This window comes from Acomys minous (genome assembly GCF_964271855.1).
Source record: "Acomys minous genome assembly, chromosome: 15".
NCBI lineage: Eukaryota > Metazoa > Chordata > Mammalia > Rodentia > Muridae > Acomys > Acomys minous.
This window is the reverse complement of record NC_140497.1, coordinates 54,755,547-54,782,803: the sequence shown is the minus strand read 5'-3', so window position 1 is coordinate 54,782,803 and position 27,257 is coordinate 54,755,547. Positions and strand designations below refer to the sequence as shown.

At 45.5% G+C, this 27,257-nt stretch overlaps 1 protein-coding gene across 4 annotated transcripts in view; it reads right to left on the bottom strand.

The window, feature by feature from the left end:
* Positions 1-1,129: 1,129 nt before the first annotated feature.
* The window catches only part of INTS10 (integrator complex subunit 10), a 29,643-nt gene continuing 3,515 nt past the window's right edge, over positions 1,130-27,257 (bottom strand). The window contains exons 5-19 of one of the 4 annotated variants that reach the window (XM_084760667.1): positions 26,925-27,006; positions 26,449-26,589; positions 23,933-24,104; positions 21,029-21,198; positions 19,961-20,094; positions 17,666-17,819; positions 16,098-16,180; positions 14,283-14,435; positions 13,665-13,773; positions 9,378-9,457; positions 7,873-8,035; positions 6,597-6,690; positions 4,579-4,656; positions 3,730-3,807; positions 1,130-1,547 (exon numbers count right to left, since the gene is read on the bottom strand). In XM_084760667.1, coding sequence (XP_084616793.1) covers positions 1,391-1,547; positions 3,730-3,807; positions 4,579-4,656; positions 6,597-6,690; positions 7,873-8,035; positions 9,378-9,457; positions 13,665-13,773; positions 14,283-14,435; positions 16,098-16,180; positions 17,666-17,819; positions 19,961-20,094; positions 21,029-21,198; positions 23,933-24,104; positions 26,449-26,589; positions 26,925-27,006 — 1,848 coding nt within the window. In that variant the 3' untranslated portion in view covers positions 1,130-1,390. The remainder of the gene's footprint in view (positions 1,548-3,729; positions 3,808-4,578; positions 4,657-6,596; positions 6,691-7,872; positions 8,036-9,377; positions 9,458-13,664; positions 13,774-14,282; positions 14,436-16,097; positions 16,181-17,665; positions 17,820-19,960; positions 20,095-21,028; positions 21,199-23,932; positions 24,105-26,448; positions 26,590-26,924; positions 27,007-27,257) is intronic. The other 3 variants (XM_084760664.1, XM_084760665.1, XM_084760666.1) reach the window with 3 other exon arrangements.

Sequence of the window (27,257 nt, the reverse complement as noted above, 5' to 3'; positions counted from 1 at the left end):
CTGCACCCTGGAAAGTTAACTCGGGATCCTGTGGTGTGGGGATGCCTCCCATGGCAAGCACGGCTCTGGGCAGCTGGCTAGCTGACTTGGAGTTCTGGCTAAACCACTGGCATATTGTTCATCAGTCAGTTACCTCAGGGTAACTTCCTATAAGGTTGCCCCTTGACAAAAGGAAAGACCCTGCAAAGTCGCCCTGATCTTAAATTGGCATCCCATTAGGAATGTAACTTTTAAACCTTTAAACTACTGTGTGACTGTGGCCCGTTTTTATCCTTTTCTATTAATGGAATGTGGGCAATGGCACTTAAATCATAAGATCACTTTATTTTTCTCCCAGATTACTGCCATATACTCCAGCATTGATTTTAAAGGTACTTGCTGGGACTCTTAAAGACTTTTCAACAGGAAATAAATAAATGAAAAACAAACAAAAAAGAAGGAACCCCTACTGACAGCCTGCAAAAACAGCCATTGTTAAATGTATGATACACTGAATTAACATGAAGTTAGAGGGCCAGTTTAAACACAATGACCTTTGGGTGACACTATTGGGAGACAGCTGATTTAGCAAGAAAATTCCTTACCCCTAGGGCTATGCCTCAGGAGGCTGTGTTAAAACCCAAAAGCTACCAGAATGACCCTGGGAGATAAAAGAATGCTTTTCTTTTTCTGAAGACACCTACAAAACAACATCCGTGCTCACACAGACACATTCAGAGCAGGGCAGGGGTGCCAGCTAACCGCCAAGCAGTGCTGTCTGGCTCCAAAGGCCCAAGGAGAGCCCACTGGCCACAGTGACGCTGAGGCTCAGCAGGGAGGAGGCTCTCCAGCTCCTTTGCTGATTCCCCACACTTCTTGTCCCGGCTTTTCAGATCCCGGAGCACTACGCCTATGGAGGACTCTCAACAGGGACAGGACAGCTCAAGTTCAATTTTGCATAAAAGGAAAGGTGGAATGTTATCTTGGTGTGTAATACTTACCAGAGTACAACATTGAAAACACAGCTGAGGTCATGGTAGGCATATTCCATCATGTAAGTATATGGTAAAATTCATTCCTCCATTCAATTGTGTTGGATTTTTACCCTCTTGCTGTATGCTTAGGAAAATAAAAGACAAATGTACCTTACTTGAAACTAAAATTAATGGTTTTGTTTTTTTTTAAACTTCAAATTGTAGGATTTTTATTTACAAAATGGACTCTTGTTTTATACAAACTAAAAAACCTGAAGTCTTAAAAATAGAAATAACTTCCCACACTTTTGAGATCAACTTTTAAGCAGCTAGGACTTGGTGTTTTCTTCGTCATCGGCCCAGGTCTGGCAGCACTTGCCACTGCTGTGTCTTCCCTAGTCACACAGCCAAGCCAGCTGTGGCGGCCCAGAGGTCTGTCAGGTCAGGGTCTGAAGGAGCAAGATCTTCTCGTTAATGCAGAAGCGATGCAGTACCACCATTAGGTTCTCACCACAGCGGGAGACCTGGCGCTCCATGGCCAGGCGGAAGTCCTCCTTCACGCCTTTCGTGATGCCTCGAGTGACTGTGTGGTGCCTGAGGTCAGCAACAGGGAAACAGAAGGAGACCTCGGTTAGAAACAGCACCAAGGCCTAGTGTTACCTGGGTAGGAATCACCTGCCTCACAGCTAACTGTAGTCACGCATTTACACCAAATTTAAAAAGAAAAGCTGCAACCAGGTAACCGCACCTGCCCATTCTTCTCAGGCTCAATGCTACGCAGACATCTTTCCTACCCTAGACTGGGTCATTTTCCACAGTCAAATGGTCAATGCAATGCCACCTGCTTTGGCTCTGAACTCCTGAAGCTCGTACAACGCAGTGCCCTGGGGGCTTTAGCTTCCACCCTCACTGGCCTCACTGTGCGGGAGACCTGGCCCCAGACCCCAGAGAGACAGCAGTAGGACGAAGGACCCAGCGTGTCCCAGTCACCAAGGAGCTCTCTGGCAGGCCCTCCATGGTTGGGAGGTCCAGAAAAGCTCAGGTGTCGGCACAGCTGCTGGGGTCCTGCGTGCAGGCCTAGCCCACAGAGCCAGGCCAGGGCAGACCCCTTTGAGTGCTGTGTCCATCCAGACTGTTGTAGAAAAAGCAGGGACCCTGGGGCCCTGAGACAGAAGCGTGCCACAGGGTCTAAAAGGAGTAGAGCTGTCCAGGTGTTCGCTGTCTGTGGGTGCGTTAGTGGGAGCAAAAGCCAAGAGGTGTCTAACTGTGCCCCAAGAGCCGTGCGTTAGGACGGGAAAGGACAAACAGAATCCTAGAAAGTGAGGACAACAAAATGAACAGAGGAAAAGAAAAGTCCAGAAAAACTCAGTGGACTTGACCACAAACAGAGGAGTTTTGGCTGCTAGTTTGGTAATGTGACAGTTTCAGACAAACGGAAGCCACCTCTGTTCCTCACCCCTTACCTAACTCTCCTGCAAGTCACAAGGTTTTTGGGTAGTGAGAAAACAGGCTGTGGCCATCGTGGTTAATGTTCTGCTTCTAAAAAACATGGTTATGTAGAAAGTGAGCAGGGGTCCCAACCCCTCAGCGCAGTAGCAAAAAGATGCCGTGTTTAGACTAGTGAAAACAGAACACTGTGCAACTGCCCACAGCCGCTTTAAAGGGCTTTGCAGGAAGACACCAGGGCTATGGGGGAACTCAGTTCTGCATGGACACGTTAAGCCTGGCTGGCGAACTCAGCTGGGTGTCTCTGAGAGTCTGGGTCCTGCTGGGCACAGAGGTGCACACTGCTTATGCTGCCTTGAGAATCTTCTAAACTGAGTCCCTGGGCTGCAATCCAAAACTGGACCGAGCATAAGTTACATGCATCTACAGGCCATACGTCAAAGTACAAATTCTCCCCCAAAACTACTGACGACACAATTAAATGTTACTCTACTTGTTATGGTCCAGTGGGACTGTTTTCAAGGAGGTGTGGAAACAGGAGCACAACTCAATTATATATGCATCAGAGATTTTATGCACATCTGGATGATGTCAATCACAGTCATGCTCCGCACACAATGATGGACGGCATTGGTACCTACAGCCTGGGTCTGTGGCAGATAGGCTTGAGTAAGTGCACACTATGATGTCCATACAATAGTACAGTGCATGATAGGTGTGTCCCTGGTGTTAAGTGGCACATGACTGTAGTTAGATCTTATGGTTTAAGTACAGGAGAATCTAGCTAAAAAAAAAAAAAAAAAAAAAAAAAAAAAAAAAAAAAAGCATCATTTTAGCTTATTAGATATTGCCAATTCAGAAAGCAGCCTGCTTTAAGGCAGGGAAACATTGTGTGAATGTCTGTTTAAAGCAAAAAGGTCCTGATCATTAACATGGAAGCCCACAATAAAAGTTTACTAGTGGTACATGCATGCCAATGTCCTTAAATATTCATGACCCAAACCTTTGCATTTTATCAAAACAGAATCTCAGCTTAGCACTTCCTCTAATACTCACTTTGTCTAATACAGTTTTATCAAACTTTGTTTCCCTCCCCCCAGATCCATAATGATTTTTAAATTCAACACAAACACACTGGCAACTCATGGAAAAAAATTAAAAAATGTTACAATATTTACAACCAGATGGTTTGCCAAGGAATGCAGAACAAATTAAAAACAAATAAATAAAGCATGAAAAAGAGCACCGAGGGACAAAGAGCTGAAAACCATGGGCGGGAGGACATGTTGACGAACAGCACACTATGAGCAGGTGTTTTTCCACTTGGTACCTGTCAGCAGTCTGTATGCTGGGCTGAAGCACAGGTAAGAATTCCTGCTGCAGTAACCCCATGGGAGGGCTAGAAGGCCTTTAAAAAACAGCAAACAGCAGCATTCAAACACCCACACCAGCTCACCCTGCACTGCAAAAACAACACTCCGGAGAAGGTACACGAGACTGGAAGCGGACTGTACAGAAACTTTAACCTCCACGAGCCCCTGGCCGTGGCGTCCTCAGGGGACTGGGAGAAGCTGAGGGCCCCACCGCACCTGCTGCTGGCGTCAGTCTAGAGGCATCTTGGCTGCTGGTCCCAGAGCTCTGCCCACTTGTGATTTGGAGTGAAAAGGCATCGGTGAGGAAGAGGGGGATGAGATGGCCATGGGGACAGGTAACATTTGAGAAGGCTTGACTCAAAATCCAGCCTCCTTCGCTCACTCTTCTCATGCCCATGCTGGCTAGCCATCTTTGGCAGAACGGAAGCCCCGGACTGAGTGGCCCTTCAGAGAGGACTCAGGAGGGCTCGCAGTGTTTTCAATAAAGAAAGGGGGTGAGTTTGAGATCTGGGGGAAACCCAAGGCTGGGACATATGGTTTTGCAGCATTCTGGAATAAAGATTTAGCACATTAGCTGGTAATCACCCCAGAGAGCATCTTTTCCCATCCTGATCCAGTCTAATGCAGCTATGGTAGTGTGGGTATCAGCATAGAAACATTTCTCTAATTTAACACACATCAGAACATAGCTATATAACAAATGAAGAATGTTATGCCTCCTTCTGGCCTGGCAGTAGGTGCCTGGTGTTCGTACTGTACCTGCTTACATCCGAGATGCTACAACTAGGACGGACTCACAACCTTACCCCAAGGGGAGGAGAGGTACACTGCTCACAACATCTCTGCCACTCATCTGGAGGGACCACCCACAAGGTCTGCAATGGCTTCAGAGAATTTGTTTGAACCCAAAGGGAAAAGGAATATAGATAGTTTTATTCAATAGTCTAAGCACACCTCAGTCAGTCAAAGCTCTGTCTTAGGCAGTTTAATTCTCTCGGTGTTCAGGTATAGATTACCTGAATTACAGATTTCAAATTCCTGGTGAGACCCTCATAGAGAGCATTCCTACAAGGCCAGACCACTAGTCAACAATCCCTAGTCCTCTGTCCTAATCAACCGAGGCTCTTTTAGGAGGCTTGTCTTCGATAGAAAGTTCAAGGAAACTATGGTTAGGCTGAGCAAGGTGGCAGAGCCTTGGAAAGCGGGGCGGATGCCTCCTTGGACAAGCAACGTCTTCCAGTGACATTATCTGGACAACTGATATGTCCTCACCTTACATGCCAAGACCTAGGGACTATTTGCAGGTTAACACTCTTCAAGCCAAGAAAATATAGGCAAAGGAGAAAGGCCCAGTACAGCGAGGCCTGAGCTCGACTGTTGAGGACTGTAGGTTCACTCATCCCTCATATTGCCACAGACACTCGCTAAGTCATGCAGCAATTCTCTGCAGATTGCTCCCCCTGTAGGGAGAGTTTGGCTCTACAATCATTTATCGCATGACAATTTGAATGGTGTGTTTTTTCTATGAACTAAAAAGCTTTGTAAAGATATGTTGTATGATCAATTTCACGGGACCTAGAAATCACTACAGAAAACGGGTTACCTGGGTTTCCACATACAGAAGCAACCTATTCTCACGCATGGAACCATGCAGCTATATCCCCCATGACTGCTTTGTAATTTGATTGAGGCGGCTAGGGCATCCTGACTGGCAATCTAATCTGCAAAGGGCCTCCTCGCCTCCTAAGCATCCCCTCAGTTCTGTCTTGGTTTAAGACACACGACATCATTTTTAAGATGGGAAGAGGATCTCCCAGTCTTCTTTCTGTCCTTGAGGACAGATTCTGTCAGGCCCTGCTCTTGCTGAGGCACAATAAGGAAGGAATGCTCACTCTGGGCCAAATTCCTGAGTTACAGAAATGCAACACAAACATTTCTCACCTCTCTTCTCCAACACCCCTAAGATCTACAAAGATAGAGCAAAGTAAGGACTTCCGCTTTCAATGACTAAACAACTTGCTTCTGCCAAAACTAGGGGATGGAGGAGGTCCCCTCCAGTCTCAGCAATGCACCCCTCCTGCTCTGGGTAACTGACTCTGACTTACAGGCACACTGAATATGCAGAAAGCGAAGAAGGAAGTATGCAAACTGCACACGGCACTGACAGCAGAGAGGGTCTATTAGCCAAACTGCAATGAGGACTGAGGGTAGAAGCAGGGGTTATGAGCTATTTAAAAATCATGAATGGCCACTGACTTGGTATTTTCATCTGAGACAACCTGGGCTTTCTGTAGTGGACTATGGGCTCAGGGGCACACATGGGACGGAGTTCTGCCACAGTCACTGGGGTGGGGGCAGGTGGGTTTTAGTGGCACTAGAACCAGCTAATTCACTTTGCATACACAAGCAATGGGGAAGCTCAGAAGGGCTTAAGACACAGTTTATAAATAAGACCTGCAGTTTCCCCTTCAATCTAGTATAATACTAAGCGTGGCTGCTTTCAGTTAAAGTCACTGTATGTCTAATCAGAAATAAATACTACATTTTGGAAAGGAAATGGTATATAGAAATTTCTGTCTAGTAAAAAGTTTCAAAGGAAACAAAATATTCTAATTTAAGCAACTTTTTTTTTCCCTTCCAGAAATGTAGCTAGGAAATTCATGTCTTTAAAAGACACCCAGGATCAAGTGGACCTCGAAAACGAAGACTAGGTTTGGATTCCTTTCCATTAAATTTCTGAAAGGTACAGAAATTTACAAGTAAGTCATGCAAGCACATGAAAGATGAGCACTCGGCTTCGAAGAACAAAAGACGACCTGCTTACTTGATCAGCATTCCTTGATTCGGGAGCAACTCCAGATGAATCTTCCCTCCTTCCTGGGTCCTTAAATAAGCAAATTCCTCCAGCATATCAATGTCTGCGCGGCACAGTCAGGTCAACCAACAGGTAACACGCTGCCCTGCTCCCCCAGGTGTGAAATAGTTCTCACCAGATAAAAAGCCTGCTTAGCACCCCTACTAACAACAGAAGTCAGTTCCTCAGCGTGATGCTGGGTTTCACATTAACCGAACTGCCCTAGGAAAGAAACCCCTCGTTGCACAGTGTCTGCCAGGCGGGGCCAGCAGCGCAGCTCAGCGGCAGGTGTGAGGCTCCACATCTTGCATGGAGTACATGTGCTCAGGCCCCAGACCCACCAAGCTGTTAGCACGTGGTTTTCCCACAGAGATAATAAAACAAATTCTACAGGGCTGTAAGAGCAGTTTCTTAGTAAGAATTCAAAGAGATGGGCGGAGTGGAGAGAGATGGCCTGGCTGACAGAACATGAGCTATGCAAGGTTATTTCTTTAGACCCAGCAGACAAGGTCTTTCAGATGCTTCAAGAAATGAACCCAGAGGATTTCATATGAAATGATAGATGCTGTATTCTTCTGGGGGAAAATTATGTACCATTCATTAGAGTAATTTTTAAAAAATTAAATGGCTGCTTGGGTGGGCACGGGAACATACATGGTACACATCCTACAACTTGAGAGAGTGTATTATAAGAATGATATTAAAGAAATGAAAACAAGCCAATCGGGGTGTACCCTCAATGCAAGCCTGTCTTCCCCTTACCAACATGTGAAGTCGAATGCTGCCCATCTCACAGAGCAACTCTGCCTCAGTAGTGTAAACTTCGGCAGCTGACATGGCGCAGGCCCAGTGCTATCAACCGATCCCAGGGGCAGCCTCTGTCCCAGGTCACAGGGGACATTTTTCCCATAGATAAAGGCCAAGGTCTACACTACAGAGGCCATAGTCTACGCTAAACCAACTGCTCTGTGCTTGCCTCTAGAACCCAGAGGCTAGTCTAATTGTAGGCATCTTGGCTGCCTTTTTGGAAGTCAGCTAGAAGTGAAACAGTTGTCGACACTCCTGATTCCTTGAACTGTATCTTTGAAATTCATTTGACTTTTACTAAGCAACTGCCACGGCGCCATTTCTGTCCCTCAGTACCTTCTTTCCCCACAAACAGCACAAGCAGAATCTGTGCTGAGAAGGGCGCATACTCTAGGATGCCTCGCGCTAACCACTCAGAAGCGACCCAGAGGAAGGATACTTGTAACATAGCTGAAGAAGTTCTCATACTGGAAATTTCCTTGCTGGCAAATCTTACTGATGGCTTTCAGGAAAAGGTTCTCTCCCCGTGGCCACTCCTGTTGGAGCAGTACAATCACATGGCCCAGGGCCATGTCATCTCTGCTGTCCGTGAAAGCTCTCAGCTGCAAGACAAAGTTTCACATAGAAAAAATAAAAATAAATCCACAAAATCTAGGTCATACCACCTCCTAAAAGGGGGCTCCATCTCTCAGTATATGCTGTAAGTCATTACTATATCAATCATTACAACTACACTGTTGTGGCCGGACACCATACTCTTCCCTAGAAGAAGGCTGGATTCTACAGAAGCCCCAGGGCTCCTCTGTGGGCCGTGCAGAGCGGGCTGTCACGTCTTTAGACCAACACTGGACATGAACAGGTGAACTGGGAGTTTTTGAGTTTGAGGTTCAGGGATAAATAAGGTTGAGTATTCCTAATCCATGAAGAGAATAAACAGGAATTTTTTTTTTATTGTCTGTTCCTGTCCTGTTTATTTGAGACTGAGTCCCACGCACCACAGGCTGGCCCTGCGTTAGTTAGATGGCTGAGGGCACTCTTGATCAGATCTTCCTTCTTCCAGCTCTGAAGTGCTGGGATTATCGTTATGTACCACAGTGCCCAGTTTATGTGCCGCCAGGAACTGAACCCAGAGTTCACGGGTGTTGGGCAGGCACTCTACCAACTAAGCCGTCTCCTCAACCTTAGAGATATCGTTTAAAGAACAACCCTGAGTGGAAAGATAGGCAAGACGCCATCACTGAAGGGCTTGAGACGGGGATGCTGGGAAGAAGGGAAGACAGCGAGCAATCAAGTGTGAGCTACAGAAAGGCCCAAGGTTTGCCTTGAGATGGACAGCTGCATAAATTCACACTTCAGAGGGCTTCTTCAGTTCCCAGAAGCCCTAGTGCTTAGCTTAGTGTGGGAGTACTACATAAAGCGATGTCCAGTGCTGTTGCCTTTTGCACATTAGCTACTGAAAAGCTGGACCCCACACCCACACCCACACCCACCCCAAGGCTCTACTGTAGCCAAGGGTTGTGGAGACTTCACGAGTCTTGGGAGCATTCTGAGGCTACTGGGCCTTTGCTGCTGCTGACCCTCATGTCTAAAAGAATTAACTCTTCACACATTGGTGACCCCAATATTTATACATTCTATAAATACATTCTGACATATACAACTTCAAATTTTTCCCCCTGTATACCAGCCATAGTGGGTAAGGGAATTTGCTCGTCTGCCTTACTATTTATTACCCATACACTTCTCAAAATGGGCCCCATTTCCTCTTCACCTTTATCTAGTGCAGTTGAATTAAAGAAAACACTTGTTAATTCCTATCTTACAAGCTTTTTCCACCTGCCTTGTAAAGCATAAAACAGTGTGACCAAGCTCTGACTTCATGCCAGTTTACCAGGACATATTTCAAAGACAGAGTGCTTCCTGCTAATCCCATTTTAAGCTCACCTTAAAGCACGCTAGCATCAAGTGCAGGCAGTATGGCATGACAGCCTTACTGGTACAGGGCAGAAGCTTCAGATCCAAACCTAACACAAGGCCAGACTGTTAGTGCATGTTACCATCAAAGACAACAGCCTTGACACACAGACGTTCCACATGCTCCCTCCACAAGGTCAACAACACTCAGAACTTGAGACACAGCGGACAATCATATTTTGTGACGAGGATACTGAGTTTTGGTCTCTGGTCTCTAGATTTCATTTCTCAATTTTCTTTCCTACTCTATTAACTAATTATTATAAAATATTTCAAATATGTAGAGTATTATGTAGATGCAATCTCATAAACTCTATGTGCTAGTCACACAGCTGCTGAGTGTGCATATCTAGTCTGCACGTGTGTGTGTGCCACACGTGTGCAGGGCCTGCAGGGGTCACAGAGGGTGTTGAATCCCCTGGAGCTGGAACTATGATGATTATAAGCTGCCATGTAGGTTATGAGAACCTAACGCGGGCCATCGACAAGAGCACCAAGTGCTCTTAACCCACTGAGCCATCTCTCTAGGGCCTGATCTGGCTTTGATTTTTAAAGATTTTAATACAAATTATCACAAAACCTGTTGAAGCTTCTTATACTGTCTTGATTTTATCCTCTTCTCCTGTGCCAGGGATAGACACAATACTGAGTGTGATGACCGTCACTTCTATGCAATCTGCATGCTACTGTCACAGACGTTTCTATTTACAGACAACACACAGAAATGTCTGGCGTGTTTCAGTCTACTATGTCAAATGGTGACATAACATATGTATCTTCTGCAAACTAACTTTTGTATTCCCCCTTCTGTGTTTCAGATCTGTCAACAACACATGTGTTAAGGCAGAATTTGCAGGACTACATGGTATTCTATTATTTATACACATATATAAGGGAGCATTCTAGTCATAAACACCACAGCTGGTTCATGGGATTTCTAAGTTGTAACTATTAAACACAATGTTTGATCAAACACGTTTACACATGACTTCATGTATTCTTACAGGAAAAACTTAAGCAATGACTTTTAAACCAAGATCTCAATCTTTTTCCTTATGAGCTGTGCTCTTTATATCTTAAATCTTCCTCTTTTGAGAGGCAAAAGAAGTAAATGACTTTTTTATACATAGGGATCCTCCTTAACACATTATATACCTAAAATGAAACAATGATTTATTTTCAGGACTTATCCTTTATACTAGAAGTACAAGAATATTCCATTCCATTGAAAAAGGAGCCTTTTGGGTTTGGAACTCATGACCCAGGAGGCAAAGACTCAGATCCAGGGTAATGGCTTGGATGAGGCCCAGGGCTGGGTAGTGGGCAGTCCTGGCGGTGCTGACTGCTAGGTATCTACGCGCTTTCTGAAGCCCCGGGAAGGCGTGCTCCTTCGCCCTCACTCAGGCCCAGTGCTCAACAGTCCTGCTTTTTGTAGTCTGCTTTATGCAGAACGGTGAGGGCTTCACTATGTCAGTCTCAATCTCTCATGTCACCGACAGGCTGGGCACCTTTCAAACGGTTTATGTCCATCCGGAGCTGCTTTTGTAGACCTACTAGCTCATACTTTCTTTACTTATTTTCCTTGGACAGGCTGGTTGGCTATTTTTTTATTGATCTGAAGGATCTTTTTGAAACTTCTAGGAGGCAAATTCTGATTGACTTTAGTTGCCACACCATCTTTTGTCGGTCTGTGACTGACCTTTTCATTCTGGCTAGCTTCCTGGCGGCACTTACAGTTCAATCTCTCCACATTTTGGTCTGTGTTCTCTGTAACTCAAGTCCTTCTCTAGCTAGAAGGCATGAAGGTTTTCTTTTATAATTTGTTCTAAAACTCACATGTAAAATTTAAAACTGAAAATATCTTCAGGTAGCTTGAAGGTTGCGTGTGTGTGTGTGTGTGTGTGTGTGTGTGTGTGTGTGTGTGTGTGTGTGTCATCCTTTGCCTCTTACACCCACTGAACTGAACTATGACCTGGTCCTCAGCTTTCTGTTCAGTTCCACTATTCAACACCTATGTCAATGCTACACCCCAGCAGCTGTTACAGCTTCACAGTCAATCGGGCTGAGCCAGGGCGGCCGTCCAGATGTGTTTCTGATCCTGAGATACCTGCTTGGTGACGATCAGAGGGACAGACTGTTTCACATGTGCTCTGAGTACCTGCAGCCCGCATGCTGAGAGGCCTGTCTCTCCTCACTCAGTTGCCTTGGTGCCTTCACCGAGAATCTTCTGCCCTATCTGTTGGTCTGCTTCTTAATGCTCTTTCCCATGCCTGTGTTTTGCCTCTACTGTCTTACTTATTACACACTACATCTTGAGATCAGCTGACAATGGTTTCTTTTGCAAAACGTTTTTCACTACTCTGAGCTGCCCTTCCATATATACAAAATTTCAAAGTTTATACTCAGTTTGTTGATTTTTATTTAAAAACAAAACCAAACAAAAAACCACCTGCTGACGTTTTGGTTGGGGTCACATTGAATCTGCGAGTACATTTGGGGGAGAAATAGCACTTTAATGGGATCAAGTCTTCTGATGAGCAACCATGTGGCATCACTTCAAAGGCTGTTTTTCTTCCTCTCAGAAATGTTTCTCAATATCTGGAATGGAGGATCTCTGTATCTCTCATTAACTTATGTCTTCAGTCTAAATACTTGATTTTTTTTTTTGAGGTCATTTAAACTGTAAACAAACATTTTCATTTTCTAAGAGCTTATGAGCATGCACAAACAACTGCTTTTCACATCAAAAGGCTTTAGAAATTTTACTTATTAATTTCAGTGGCTTTCAGGAGATCCTTGAGGCTTTTCTACATAAGCAAATGTGTGGCCATGAATTATGGGAATCCTCACTTCAGAAAAGCTCTTGCTTGATTTCATATGTAAGAGCCAGGTTGGCAAAAAAAAAAAAAAAAAAAAGGAGGAAATAAAAAATAATAATGCATCCAGAACCATTAAGTCCTACTCTCTGAAAGAACTTTTAGTGTCTCTTCTTAAATTCTTCATAAAATTTGCAGTGAAAGCATTGGCCCTGACATTTTCTCTATGCAAGATTGTTTTTTTAATATCAAATTTAATTTTCTTTTGCCACAATAGATTTTTTCTATTTTATTTTTTGTCATTTTTTTTCTATAAGTTTTGCTTATCAAGAGCTTCCTTGGCATAAAGCTGTTCAGAGCTTGTCCACTTATTGTCCTTTTATTATAACCGGGACTCGCTGTAGTGCTGCCTTTTCATTCCTGATATTGGGAATTTGTGGCCATCACCTTCTGCACTGAGCTTGTTAGGATTTTATCAACTTTATGCACATTTTCACAGAAGTAACCTCGACTTCACTCATTTTCTCTACTGTGCTGACTCTGCTCGAATTGATATTGTTTCCCTCTCCTACTTTCTTTATCTTTAACTTGCACATCTATTTCTAACTTCTTAGGTGGAAATATAGGTTATTAGCTATATATTAGTGTCTTTTTTCAAGCAACGTGGAAACAGGTAAAGCTCAAAACGGCCCCAGAGGAGGACGGTGACGACCAGAGGGGCACACGAGAGGAGGGCGGTGACAACCAGAGGGGCACACGAGAGGAGGGCGGTGACGACCAGAGGGGCACACGAGAGGAGGATACGGTGACGACCAGAGGGGCACACGAGAGGAGGGCGGTGACGACCAGAGGGGCACACGAGAGGAGGGCGGTGACGACCAGAGGGGCACACGAGAGGAGGACGGTGTCGACCAGAGGGGCACACGAGAGGAGGACGGTGTCGACCAGAGGGGCACACGAGAGGAGGACGGTGACGACCAGAGGGGCACACGAGAGGAGGGCGGTGACGACCAGAGGGGCACACGAGAGGAGGATACGGTGACGACCAGAGGGGCACACGAGAGGAGGGCGGTGACGACCAGAGGGGCACACGAGAGGAGGGCGGTGACGACCAGAGGGGCACACGAGAGGAGGGCGGTGACGACCAGAGGGGCACACGAGAGGAAGACGGTGACGACCAGAGGGGCACACGAGAGGAAGACGGTGACGACCAGAGGGGCACAGGGCGGATTAGTGTGCTGAGTTCCCGAGTGCTAGTGCAGCACAGGACAGCTGCAGAGACGAGAGGCTCATGAACAGGAACTCGGGCTGTGCACAAGACACAGAGTTGCAGCCAAGGGAAACTCAGCTTTCCACAGAACAGCAGTATCATCTCACCAGGAACTGCATCACATCTCAGCCACCGGTCCTAAGACCTAAGACAAAGACGACTTCAGCGTACCTTTTCTAAACTTGGGCTTCACTTTGGAGGGCTCTTCTTGTGACTTCCCTCCATCCTGTATGGGTAGCACCATGTAGCACATCAGATCCAGGACTTTCTCACACGTCATCTGGAGGAGACAAGACCATAGGTTAGACCCGAGGTGCTAAACTGAAAGCAGTAAGCACAACTGCACATGTGTACAGCAAAGACGCCGGCAGCAAGTGTACACGCAGACTTGTACTCCTGTGACCATCGCTGAGACAGCCCCAGTCAGAGAAGTCTATGAAACCGAGGGAACAACAATCTATTCTTCACTGTTTAAAAAAAAAATGCCTTGAATTTGTATATACTAATAAGCATATATATTGCCTATCTGTAAACTACACGGCAAGTTCAAAGTCTGGGATACATGATATCCTGTGTCAAAAAAGAGAAGAATAAACAAATAATAAATAATACTGAAGACCAATACTGAAGACACTATAGAAACATCAAGTAAAACAAGATCATTGTGATTTTCAGCAGCAAATTAAGTAACAGGTCTGAGTGGCATCGACTTGAAAAGCCACAGCAGGGAAGAGACACCCCAGCGTGCCAGGGAGCCTCTGAGAATGCCAGGAGCCTCAGGTTACTCACTCTGTACTCTCCCAGAGCGAAGTGACAGGCAGCCAGCTGGATGAGCGCCCTCTGGTGTTCTAAGGTTCCCTGTCCTGTGATCGGAGGCTGAGAAAGGGATCCCTGGAGAGCCGCCAAGTGGTGCAGGCTGGCTATCGCCTTCTTATACTGACCCTTGGAAAGACACAAAGGCAGGAAGCACGGATATTAAAATACACACAGGCAGGCGGGCATGCACACGTCTCCTGAAGTTATTATCCAGGAAGTAGCAAGCATATGTAAGGCTCTTACGTGGTCATCTCTGGAGGAGAGGGAGACTTAGCCAGAGAGATGAAGTTTAGAAGCACATCCCTGGGAATCCTCAGGACACTGGCTCTAGGGACCCAAGGACACCAAGATATGCTCAAGGCCCTAACATGAGCATTTGAATATAACCTATACACATCCTCATGTAAACTTGCAATCATCACTAGCTGGCTGAGTAATGCTACTATGAAATAGTGATTAGGGGGAAAGCCTGCTTTTATTCTCCAAATACTATCCACCCTTGGTTTAACCTGCGGGTGCTGAATCTGTGATACAGAAGTGCAACTGTACAAAGACTTTCTGAAGTCTTCAGAGTAAATAAAGTAACCAGTGGGCTAGAAGATAGCCCAGCCAGCAAAGTGTTCGTTTATACCACAAGCATGGGAACCTGGGTTTGATCCCCAGAACCCAGGGGAAAAGTTGAGTATGGCTGCATGCACTCAGGAGTGAGAGAAAGGTGGATCGCAGAGTCCTGGGCCAACAAAAGATCCCATATCAAAATCAAGATGGACAGTCCCAGGCTCCACATGACCACGTGCATGTGCTCACACACACACACACACATGCACACATATGCACTCACACATGCACACACACGTGTGCATACACACATACACGCACAGACACATACACATGCGGACAGACATACACGCACAAACGCGTGCGCGCACGTAGGCAGACAGACACACACACACACACACACACAGAATTTCTGATAAAGCACATTTTAGCTATACTATTTCTACAGAACCAGCTCACGACTTCTTATGAAGGACAGAAGCACCAAGCTGGCCATGTCAGCGTCTTGGTAGAAAGTGCCTACTCTCCCACTCTGGAAGCTAAGAACAGTGCGGCAGGCTGAAACGGCAGCAGAGCTGAGGGAAGAAGGGCCCGAGAAGGTCACCTTCCACTGAAGTAAACGATTGCTTTTTCAGGTAACCCCTCCTCAGACAACACTACATGCTTCTCTCCTATGGTCAGCTTTGAATGTTCATATGTGGGTGTAAGTGTAGGTAGAGAACATGAGACCAGAAAGGGCATCACAAGTGAGGATGGTATTTAAAATGGAAAGTTGAGAAGGGGCCAGGCATGGTGGCTGACATCTTTAATCCCAGCACTCGGGAGGTAGAGGCAGGTGGATCTCTGTGAGTTCAAGGCCAGCCTGGCCTACAGAGCGAGTCCAGGGCAGCCAAGGCTACACAGAGAAACCCTGTCTTGGGGGGGGGGGGGGGAGTATTCACGCTATCTTCAACATACATGAGGGCAAAGATAAATATGTTGTGGGGTTCATGCTGCTGCACACAGGGAAGAGCAGGGGTATGACAGGCCACACAGAAAGTCACCACGCAGGTGTCACTGTGAGACACTGGAGATGAAAGTGGACTGTAACATCACAACCACAAAATATGCCAAGCCGTGGACGGGCAGTGGGCTAGCCCCAGGGAGCACAGCACACTCCTTCTGCTACGAGCAGCTTGCAGCAACCCCACCCTGCCCAGTCCTAGCGGCGGGAAACGCCCCTCACTGTACCTGGTAGATGATCATATCTGTGAGAAAGATTCTTAGCCACAGCCAGGTGTCTGTCTTCCAAGCCAAGCAAATTCTTGTAAATTCTGTGTGAGAATTCAAAAGCAAATTCACCCCAAACTGGTAAATACAGAAGCAACAGAGGGAAAACCACACAAAGTAATTAAAAAAAAAAATAGATGGTGACTTTGCCCAATGCTGTATAATTTCTGGTAGGCAGTAAAGCCAGGAACATTTATCACTGATATGGCATGATTCCTTTCTTCACATTTTATTTACTTTACACGTGCACGTGCACCATGGCGCAGATGTGGAGGTCAAAGCACAACTGACAGGAGTTGCTTCTTTCAAGCCTTTACTCACTGAGCCATCTCACCAACGCACAAGAAGAATTTTTATACACCAGCATTTTAAGCATATATTATATGCCAAGAAATATACTTCCCATGAATTACCCCATGTATCTTGTTTTTGGTTTTTTGAGACAGGGTTTCTCTGTATAGTCCTGGCTATCTTGGAATTCACTCTGTAGACCAGGCTGGCCTCGAACTCACAGAGATCCGCCTGCCTCTGCCTCCCTGGTGCTGGGACTACAGGCCTAAGCTACTGTGCCTGGCTATCCCATGTATGTTGTTTTGTTTTTTAGGTCAAGGTTTTATGGAGTTATACCTGCCCATTTATCTCTTTCTCTTTTTTTTTTTTAAGTTCGATTTATGATTAAAGAAAATATCCTCCACAATAGTCACATACATAGTCATGATAGTAAATACAACAAAAGAAACTAAGGTGATATTCCCTCAGAAAACACAACACATCTGAGGAGGGCTGCCCGGCCATGTGACAGGAGGCCAAGGGCTGCATATTCACTGCCTGACAGCCAACTACTTGGCTCTGATTTCATAGGAAAGCAAAACTGACTAGTCAGCAAACTCAGACTCAGGAGGATCTGTCAGTTTAAACACTCTGGTCTACAACGCAAGTTCCAGGCCAGGCAGATCTCCACAGTGAGATCTTGTCTCAAGAAAGAAAATAGGCTTTCTCCAGTGTCCCAAGGCAACAGAGCTGAGGGCAGACAAAACCACATTATTGCCTTCTGCATTGCTGACCACAGGCAGCTTGAGGGAGCAGAGAAAGGGAGCAACACAAACACAGGGGAAAAGACCATCCCTCCCACTCTGCACAAACAGGCCAGGAGGAGCTCAGAAATGAATGGCTATTTGACTAGCAGTTGAATAGGTTTCCTGATCAAAAAAATAATAATAATTTTTGTTTGTTTTGTTTTGTTTTTCGAGACAGGGTTTCTCTGTGTAGCCTTGGCTGACCTAGACTCGCTTTTGTAGTCCAGGCTGGCCTCGAACTCACAGCGATCCGACTGCCTCTGCCTCCCGAGTGCTGGGATTAAAGGCGTGCGCCACCACGCCCAGCAAAAAAACGAATTTTATAAATCGAGCGAATGGCTAGACCCAGTTCAATGAGCTCAGAGAGCTGACACTTCAAATACCACAGTGATCTTTTAGAGTGTGATTTTTATATGAGAGATTTCATGGTGTGAGTGACAAGCACATGCTCACCTTTGTCAAGGAATTCCTGGGAATAGAGCAACTCCCAGCTCTCCCTGGCCAGTTTGAAGCTCTCCAGCACTTCAATGGAGTTGCTCAGCTCAGCCTTACTGACGACAATGTGCCGGTTCCTTCCTTTGGCTGAACACTCTTCGTCATCTGAGCTCTGCGTGTGGGACGGGAAGAGCGTGATCACTGACAGTGGAACGTGAGCCACAGGCTGAAATATTTTGCAGTCATTGCTCTGAACGCTGTCTCCTATGGCTTTTATATCACAGACTATTTCTTTTCTAATTTGTCATTGATCTCTGATGATCAATATATGATTTTCACCTTGACATTCCCATGCAGTCAAGTTGTACCTTTAAAATTGAGTTTGTTGGTTTTTGATGAGAAAGCCTTATAAGTCCAAAACACATCATTTTCATCAAAATTAAATGAAAATGGTCTTACACTGACAGATAATGCATAAGTGGCACTTGCTATAGTTCTTCATTTCCTTAATATGCGACATTAACTAACAGGGTTCCTCACAGCAGCCTGTCACACAGTGGACACAGAAGCAGCTGCCGTCAGTGCCCCCTTTGCTCTGCACACACATGCCAGGGCCTCTCCTGTCCCTCCTTCGGCTCTGCTGCTGAGCTGTCAGCCTAGAGTCTGCACGCATGTACTCAGGAATGCCCTTTGTGTTCTACAGTAAAGATTTCTACTCCTCTTTCTTTTGTGCCATGCAGAAGGCCACTGTCATAAATGTTACTGGGCACGGGTAGATATGCTGCCAAAACAGTCTGGGTGAAACGGGTTACTGAGTTTCATGCTGTCACAAAATGTCTTCAGTCAGTCAGTTACTGTGGCTGATTGCTTCACCATGTCAACAGCCCCAGTTAAGTGCTCGCTAGATTTTCACTCCACTGAGGTCACTACAGTGTGGCCAGGTTTCAGTGAAGCATCTGACTCCCAGCCATCTCACACACGATGACGCCTCTGCCTTGGATGCCTTTCTTTAAAAATACACACTCTCTCTCTCTCTCTCTCTCTCTCTCTCTCTCTCTCATTGCTTTTAACTATGTATAGGTAGGTGTTTGTGGTATATAGGCAATGTGGTATGTGGTCATGAGTGCAGGTGCTCTCAGAAGCCAGAGGTGTTGAATTCCCCTGGGGGCACTAGTCATAGATGCTGGGATGTGCCTAATGTAGGTGATGAGAACTGAATTCCGGTCCTCTGGAAGAGCAGCAAGTGCTATTAAGCACTGAGCCATCTCTTCAGTCCCAGGTGCCTCCTTTCAAATAGCCTTCCTTCCCGCCTTTAGACTTTAGTGTCCTCTGTTGCTCCTTATACCTGGAGAATCTATCCTACCGCAGTTCTTTACCTCACGAATCTCTCTCTCTCTCTCTCTCACACACACACACACACACACCCTTGCAAACAAAATCTATCTGCTGGACATGCTATTTCACTGGAGTTCTGTTCCATAGCAAGCAGTGATGAGTTCAGTAGTGCTGAACCTATGAAAGACAGCCCTGCTTCTAAATTAGGTCAGACTTATGAAAGAACGCCAATCTGAGGGGAAGACAACATGCCATCCCAAACAGCTTTCAAAGAAGCTCTGAGAAGTAGTTTGGGAAGCACAGCGTGAAATACATATGGGCATCAAAGCTCTGAGAGGAGGATCCAGTCCCGGCTGAAGGGACACGCACACACACGCGCACACACACGTACACACACACACACACACACACGCACACACACGCACACACACACACACGCGCACACACACACACGCACACACACACACACAAATGCCACTCGGTCAGCTCTCAGGCACATGTGAGCAGTTCGGTGAGGCTGAGTACAGACCTCTTCTAAGGCTTGAGGAAAGCCTTCCTGTAGCTTGTGGGGCTGCCCAGGCTGCCAACATCCACCATAGCATCCACTCCAGCAGCCAGCGGTTCCCAGGTGGGCTTATAAAGGGTTCCCAGACCTCGACACGCCCGGGCTGCTGGGCTCTTCTGTTTGGTGTAAGATGTTTGGCCCTAACCCTGCACTCTACCCACCAGATGACAATTAGCAGTCCTTCCTCGCAGAACCACACCTGTGACAACCAAAAATGTCTTCAGACATTGTCAAATGAAGCAGGCAGATAGAAGGGGGCAAAACTGCGCCCCCTGAAGGCACCTAACCTACACATAACTATACTATCACTTCATGAGTCGTATTATTTTAGCTCCAAAATCACACTTCCGAAAGAGTCAGCTCAAACAAACAACACATGTGCGATCTGTCAGCGATTAAGTGGAAAGGGTTACCATGGTTTTCTCTCTCCCCTCAGCTAGCTTCCTCTTCTTGTGTATGTGTTTGCTGCGATCCATTTCTACATCGCCATACACATTGGCTACATCTTCCAGGAGAACCAGCGGTACCTGGCTTGGGGCGTTAGGACCTATGCAAAGGAGGACACATGAACAATAAAAATGCAGGAAGAAAAAGAGTAGCAGACATGAGCAGGAAGTAGGTCAAGTGCCAGGTGAGAATACAGCTTATAAAATGTATCCAGTGTGACCCTGCCTAGGGAAACAAGAGCATACACACAAATAGGAAAAAACCACATGGGTCTATACTGAAGTGCTTATAATGTGACATGTACAATATAAATATATGCTCCAAGGAAAACAGAATATACGAAAAACCATTAAGTCAACATGCAATATATATTATAGTTTATTTAAATCTTTGTCTATTGGGCTGTCTTTATAAAACCTACATTTCGGGGGATTTTTTTTTCCCTTAATGTTTTTGCTTTTGTTTTTTTGTTGTTTTTTGTTTTTTGTTTTTTGTTTTGAGACAGGGTTTCTCTGTGTAGTGTTGGTTGGCCTGCACTCACTTTGTAGACCATGCTGGTCTTGAACTCACAGAGATCCAGCTGCCTCTACCTCCCTGAGAGTACTAGGATTATAGGCATGCACCACCGTGCTGGGCTGTGGGTTTTGTTTGTTGTTGTTGTTGTTGTTTTATTTTTTTGTTTTTTGTTTTTAAAGAGAGGGATTCGTGTAGCTGTCCCTAAACTCCTGATTCTGCTTTCTCAGCCAGCCTCGAAAGTGTTGACTTCCTTTGCAAACAGAGCAATCAGTACTCCTATTTAGTTTTATATGACTACTATAGGTCTCAATGCAGGAAGTTTATGAAAAATATTTATGTAAAACTGTAAGTCATTCTAAACCAAACAAAACCACTAATGACAAAGAGCATACGACAGCACCCTCCAACTTCTTACTCTCACAGCAATGGTACAAGCGGAACACTGTAAATATTTTTGTCTTCTTTCTACCGGCACTAAGGCAGTGCTTTGGGCTCCCCGCAGGAGCCCGTGAGCTAACCTTGGAAGAGAGATGGCTGTATGCTGCTGACGTACTGGAAGGCACTCTTGAAGAACACCAGCATGGTGGAGTAGAGCACTTGGTTTTTATAGTTGGCATGCGCCTCGCTGTCAAAGTTGCTCATATATCTGCAGAGCTCCTTCATCCGGTGCAGCATGTCACTGCAGCTTCTGAGGGGAGGGAGAAGCTTTACCTTACTGCCTGGCAGCCAAAGAACGAGTGAAAGCTCTGCAGAGGCACACACTTACCAGAGGCAGCTGCAGGTATCTGGGTACTTAAACTTTCATGGTTTTAAGTAAAATAAAGCTTTAAAAAATCACTTTTTATATAATTTATTTTACTTATATATACAATAGTATTTTGCCTGCACGTATGTCTGTGTGAGGGTGTCCAATCCCCTGGAGCTGCCATGTGGGTGCTCGGAATTGAACCCGGGTCCTCTGGGAGAGCAGCCAGGGCTATTGCTTCAGCCCCTTAAAAAATTATTTTAGAGCTGGTTGTGGTGGCTCAGCACTCGGGAGGCAGAGGCAGGCAGATCTCTGTGAGTTCGAGGCCAGTCTGGTCTACAAGTTATACAGAGATACCCTATCTCAAAACAACCAACAACAAAAGTTAACTGCGCAAATTCCTATGATATGTTGTGATAATATGACAAAGTATAATCAAATCAGGGTAATTAACATTTCTAGCTCCTTAAACATTAAAAAAAAATGTATATATTCACAAATTGCCAAGTGTAAAATTTTAATGCATGTGGACCATATATAGCTCAAACCAGGGTAATTCGTTTCCTTTTGAGTCAGGGTTTACAATATTATCCTGGTTGGCCGGGAACTCATTCTGTAGACTAGGCTGGCCTCGAACTCACAGAGATCTACTTGCTCTGCCTCCTGAGTGCTGGGATTAAAGGCGTGCAGCCAGGCATGGCCATAGCGTAATTAGGTTTCTGATGTCATACTATTACTTTGGAAACCTCAAGCTCCTCTATTCAAATTCTGTGAATTGGATCTATATCAAGCTATTTATTACAGGGCTGCGGCTTCGGATCAGCAGTGCAGATCTGGCCCAGCATTAGGAAGAACGTGGGGTCAATCCTTATCATCACACACAAGTTCCCCTGTACCGTCATCATGCGCCTTCTGCTCTGGGGAGCACCAGCAGTCACTCTTTAATAACTGTAGTTGGCTAGTGTCAGGCAACGCTTCCCTGCTTCCCCCCCCACAGCCGTGCCCAGGCGCAATGCTTCCCTGCTTCCCCCCCCCACAACCCCGCCACTGCCGTGCCCAGGCGCAATGCTTCCCTGCTTCCCTCCCCACAGCCGTGCCCAGGCGCAATGCTTCCCTGCTTCCCTCCCCACTGCCGTGCCCAAGCACAATGCTTCCCTGCTTCCCTCCCCACCGCCGTGCGCAGGCGCGCACACACTCACTATTCTATATTCCATCTATAGCATCCGCAGTATGAGAGGGAACATGGTGACTTTGTGCCTGACTTACTTCACTATGTCACCTAGGCCCAGCCATTCTGCCAAACACGGTGTATGTAATATGATGCTCTACGGCTGAATAATATTGTGATAACTCTATACCACACACTCACATTTTCTTAATCCACTTATGGCCATCTAGATTGGTTCCATATCGTAGCTATTGTGAATAATATAGCAACAAACATGAATATGCAGATGTCGCTGATAGGCTAATTTTCTTTGGATCAACTTGATCACAGGGTAGATCTACTGTCAGATCCTGTGACCCCCTCCACACTATTTTGCATAATAGCTGGCAAATTTACATTGCTATCAACAGTTCAATATTAGCTTTCCTCCATGCCGAGGATTGGTTATTTCTCATCTTTTCATCACTGTGTGATACACTTGAGGTTCTTCTGAGACAGCTCGTTCATGTTACTAGTTTGTTTGCATGAGTGGTAAATTTCCCCTTCTAACCTTCAGCTATGAACAAAGGCAACTGCATGACAGAAGCATGTCAAGTTAACTTCTTCTCTTTTCTCTGCATGACTACAGATAGGATCAAGCCCAGGTGCTGGTGGCAAGCATCTTTAATCCCAGCACTCAGGAGGTGGGCGGATCTCTGTAAATTTGAAGCCTGCCTGGTTTATAGAGTTCCAGGACAGCCAAGGCTACACAGAGAAACCCTGTCTCAAAAAGACAAACAAGATAGGACCAGGCTGTCACATTGTCTTTTTAAAAAATTATAAATGTATTACTGGGTTTCTCTGTAATGCCCTGGCTACCCTGAAATTCACTCTGTACACCCTGGCCTTGAACTCAAAGAGATCCGCCTGCCTCTGCTTTCCTAGTGCTGGGATTAAAGCTATGCACCACTACACCTACACTACATTGGGGTGTGTGTGTGTGTGTGTGTGTGTGTGTGTGTGTGTGTGATGCATACTTTGTGTATTATTAGAGCACAGTGAATGCATGTACATGTGCAGACCTGAAGTTGATGTCAAGTCTTTCTTAATCACTTTTCACATTATTTATTGAAAAAAGAGCCATCACAGAACCCAGAACAAGGCAGCTCAAGCCTGTGTAGCAGGCCAGTTTGCCCCAGGACTTCCGTCTCTGCCTCCCTATTGCTGGGATCACAGGCAGCCGTCACGCCTGCCCAGCTTGAATCTTATTCCTCACACATGGGCAGCAAGCGCCCCAGGCCCACACCACACCATTTTAGGCACCTACCCTTCAGTTATGAATCTTTGGATAAGATGAAAAATTACCCTCTTCTCTTGTATAATTGGTGACTGTTACAAAATTTCCCCCAACGAAGTGTATCTATGTATGATACTGATTTTTTTAAAAAATAGTTTTGTTTTCTACAAGGATTCTGAGATGACACAACCAAAAGACTTGATAAGCAATTCTGAAAATTAAGTATTCATTACCGTCTTCCTTTATCCATCTGCCACTCGCATCTCATTCCAACAACATTCAGAATCTTAAACAACCTCTCCCAAGGGTCCACAATCTGGGATGATTTCTCAGTCAGTCCTTCTATTATGTACTTCTGAGAGCTACGTTTGCTAGGCGACATTAAATCGGATGTATCTTGTGCACCTGAGATGAGAGAAAAAGTAATTACTATCACGAATTATTTATGCAGTATTTGACAGAGGAAAAAATGTGACTATTCATTCAAAAGACAAAAGAGCTGACACTAATACATCACAGTAGGAAAAAAGGGCTCATAGGGATATATAGACTTAAACAAACAAAAACTTCACAAGCTAGTTATTATTACGTATTTATGTGGCACTAGATAGAGAAGACAAACATCTAAATCTTCATTCAAAAGGGTAAGCAGGGACCCTGACACATCAATTGCAGTGTCCTAACAGGGGTCCCTATAATGGTGCAACTGCTTACACAACTGCAGTCTATAAGGTGATGCTGGAAGTGCAAGGTTCCGATTACCCAGCAGCAAAGAGCCACAGAAGAGGTAACAGAGGGGACAACGCTGCAGAAGAACGCAGGACAGCACGTGGGGAAGGCCGGCAGAAAGAAGCCGCTGCATCTCAGCAGCTCCCCACAGCACCTGGAAGCAGACACTAGCACCCAAAGGTTTTCACTAGAGTGGAGCACGGTGAATGCTTGGTGGGAAATCTGGGACAAAAACAACCAAGCGAAGCACCAAGGGCACAGTCCTCAAAAGGCACGGTTTCAGAAGGAGCCCAGACAGGTCCTGTGGGCAGGATGGGGCTAAAGACGGGACCTGAGGGCAGAAGACAGTTCAGGAATAAGCACTGTACACTCCTGCCTTTGTTGTTGTTTTTAAAAAGTAGGGCTGAGCTGGGCGTGGTGGCGCACGCCTTTAATCCCAGCACTTGGGAGGCAGAGGCAGGCGGATCGCTGTGAGTTCGAGGCCAGCCTGGTCTACAAAGTAAGTCCAGGGCAGCCAAGGCTACACAGAGAGACCCTGTCTCAAAAAAAACCCAAAAACCAAAAACCAAAAACAAACAAACAAACAAAAAAAGTAGGGCTGGTTACTGAGAGGCACAGCTTTAGGGGACTCTTTCTTTTCTTTTCTTTTCTTTTCTTTCTTTCTTTCATGTGTGTGTTAGAAGGCTTTATTTTCCTTAATTCTTAAATTTTTAATTAAAATATAATTATATCATTTCCCCTTTCCACTCCTCTCCAAGTCCCCCTCACTCAAACCAAACACATGAAAATTTTTTCCTAGCAACAAGCTTATAAAGACACACAAGGCCGGGCGTGGTGGCACACGCCTTTAATCCAAGTACTCGGAGGCAGAGACACGTGGATCACTGTGAGTTCAAGGCCAGCCTGGTCTACAAAGTGAGTGCAGGACAGCCAAGGATACACAGAGAAACCCTGTCTCAAAAAAAAAAAAAAAAAAAGACACACAAAAAAACCACTATTTTTCCAGCTAAGCAGTGTGTTAAAATGTGAAAAGGAGTCAAAAAGCTTCATTTTTTAAATCAAAAAGTTTAAAGTTAAAGTACCAGTTTATTAGTAAAGGAAGACAAAGCTTTTAATAGATTTTGTGTAGGCTGGATCTACTGTGTTTACAAGTCCACAGACACACGAGGTGAGTTGAGGCCTCTTCTTCCCCTGAACCCCCGAGACCCAGTAAACTCTAGCCCTGTAAGCTCTGCCCAAGGCAAGTGCCACAAACAGCTGCAAGTTTTGTCTCATACAGTGTTCTCTGTACATCCTCTATGGTTAGGAATGCTGAGATACACAAACACCATGTGCTACCTTCACCTGTAGCCGACTGCTTTGTACTGGAGGGGCAACAGGCTATTCCACACAGACTCAAGGAGGGGCTACACCATCTAGCGTGGTATACCTACCGTATATTTTGGACTATAAGACGCACCTGACCATAAGACACACCAAGTTTTTAGAGCAGTAAAACAAGAAAAACAGTAAAAACAGCAATTGGACCATAAGGTGCACCCTAATTTCTTCCCCACTTTTGGAGAGGAAGTACGTCTTATGGTCTGAAAAATATGGTATGTCCACACAGTAAAATCGGTAGCAGCACGTGTGTGAGACGTCTGGCTCGCTTTGCTCTAGGACTTGCAATTGGTGGCTGGTTAAAGTAGGAAGTGGCTTCTGAGCAATGGCACCTGGGTGATGTTCAAGGTTCCTGTGTTATGCTCAGCAACCACACTGTTTCAGTTAAGGGGTAGAACTGAGTATAGCAAATTTTCAAATTTTTTCTTTCAGACACAAAGTTGTTTATTTTTTATTTTTAATTTGCATATTCGCCTTATATAAAATTTTAGACCTCAATTCTTTACTTTCCTTCCTTAGAAGAATCTTTTAGGAAAACAACTATGAAATATACTCAGAGAAGGACAACTGCCACAACAAGGGACTTCTGACTGACTTTAGCAAAGCCGGGCTGAGCAGGGTTGCAGGATGCTCCAAATACCTTGATGCTGATTTTCCAACTGTGTGGACCGAGTGACATAGTTGATATAAAACTCAGCTGCTTTGTTCAAGTATTTATATAACAGATTGGCAGGCAGGCGGACATCGTGGTTGTTGACTATTAGAGGAAGGACATCGCAAACTGTTGAAGGAGAAAACACGCTGGTCAGGTTGTTTGCACGAGGGTTCTGACAGAAACAGCGAACTCATTCCACTTCATTGAATGTAGCATCTAAAATACATGGGGGGGGGGGCAGTCACTTGAGGCACACCTGTTTGAATGGGCTGTACAAAAGGACACCAGTGCAGGGAGGCAGAGAGGAGCGTGCCCATGAACCTGACACCATGGCTGCTGGCCTTGACAGGTCATACATGCTTCAAATGCACACACATGCTATATACATCCTATGAAACACACGACAATCCCAGGTGTTCTACTTACCCCTAAGAAATAATACAAAATACAATGCTTCTTACCAAATAGCTTTCTAAAGCAGTTAACAGGGGACTCTTGTTCTTCAATGGTCTCGGCTTCCAGCAGTGCCTCCCCAAGGCCGACCTGGTTCAGAATAAAAATCACTTAAACTAGCACTGTAAGATGTCAGAATTACAGGAAGAAACGGCGTTCTCTTATTTATCATAGGGACAAACAATTCTACTTTAAAGACTAGAAGCGTGCGAGTGCATGGGCGACACTGCCCAGACGATCAGGGTCACCGACCTAACTCCCTGTCCTCTGGTCTCCTTCTCCTCCGAGCTAGCAAGCTAAATAAGAGTTATCACAGTGTCCAGCACAACAGTGGAGGAAGA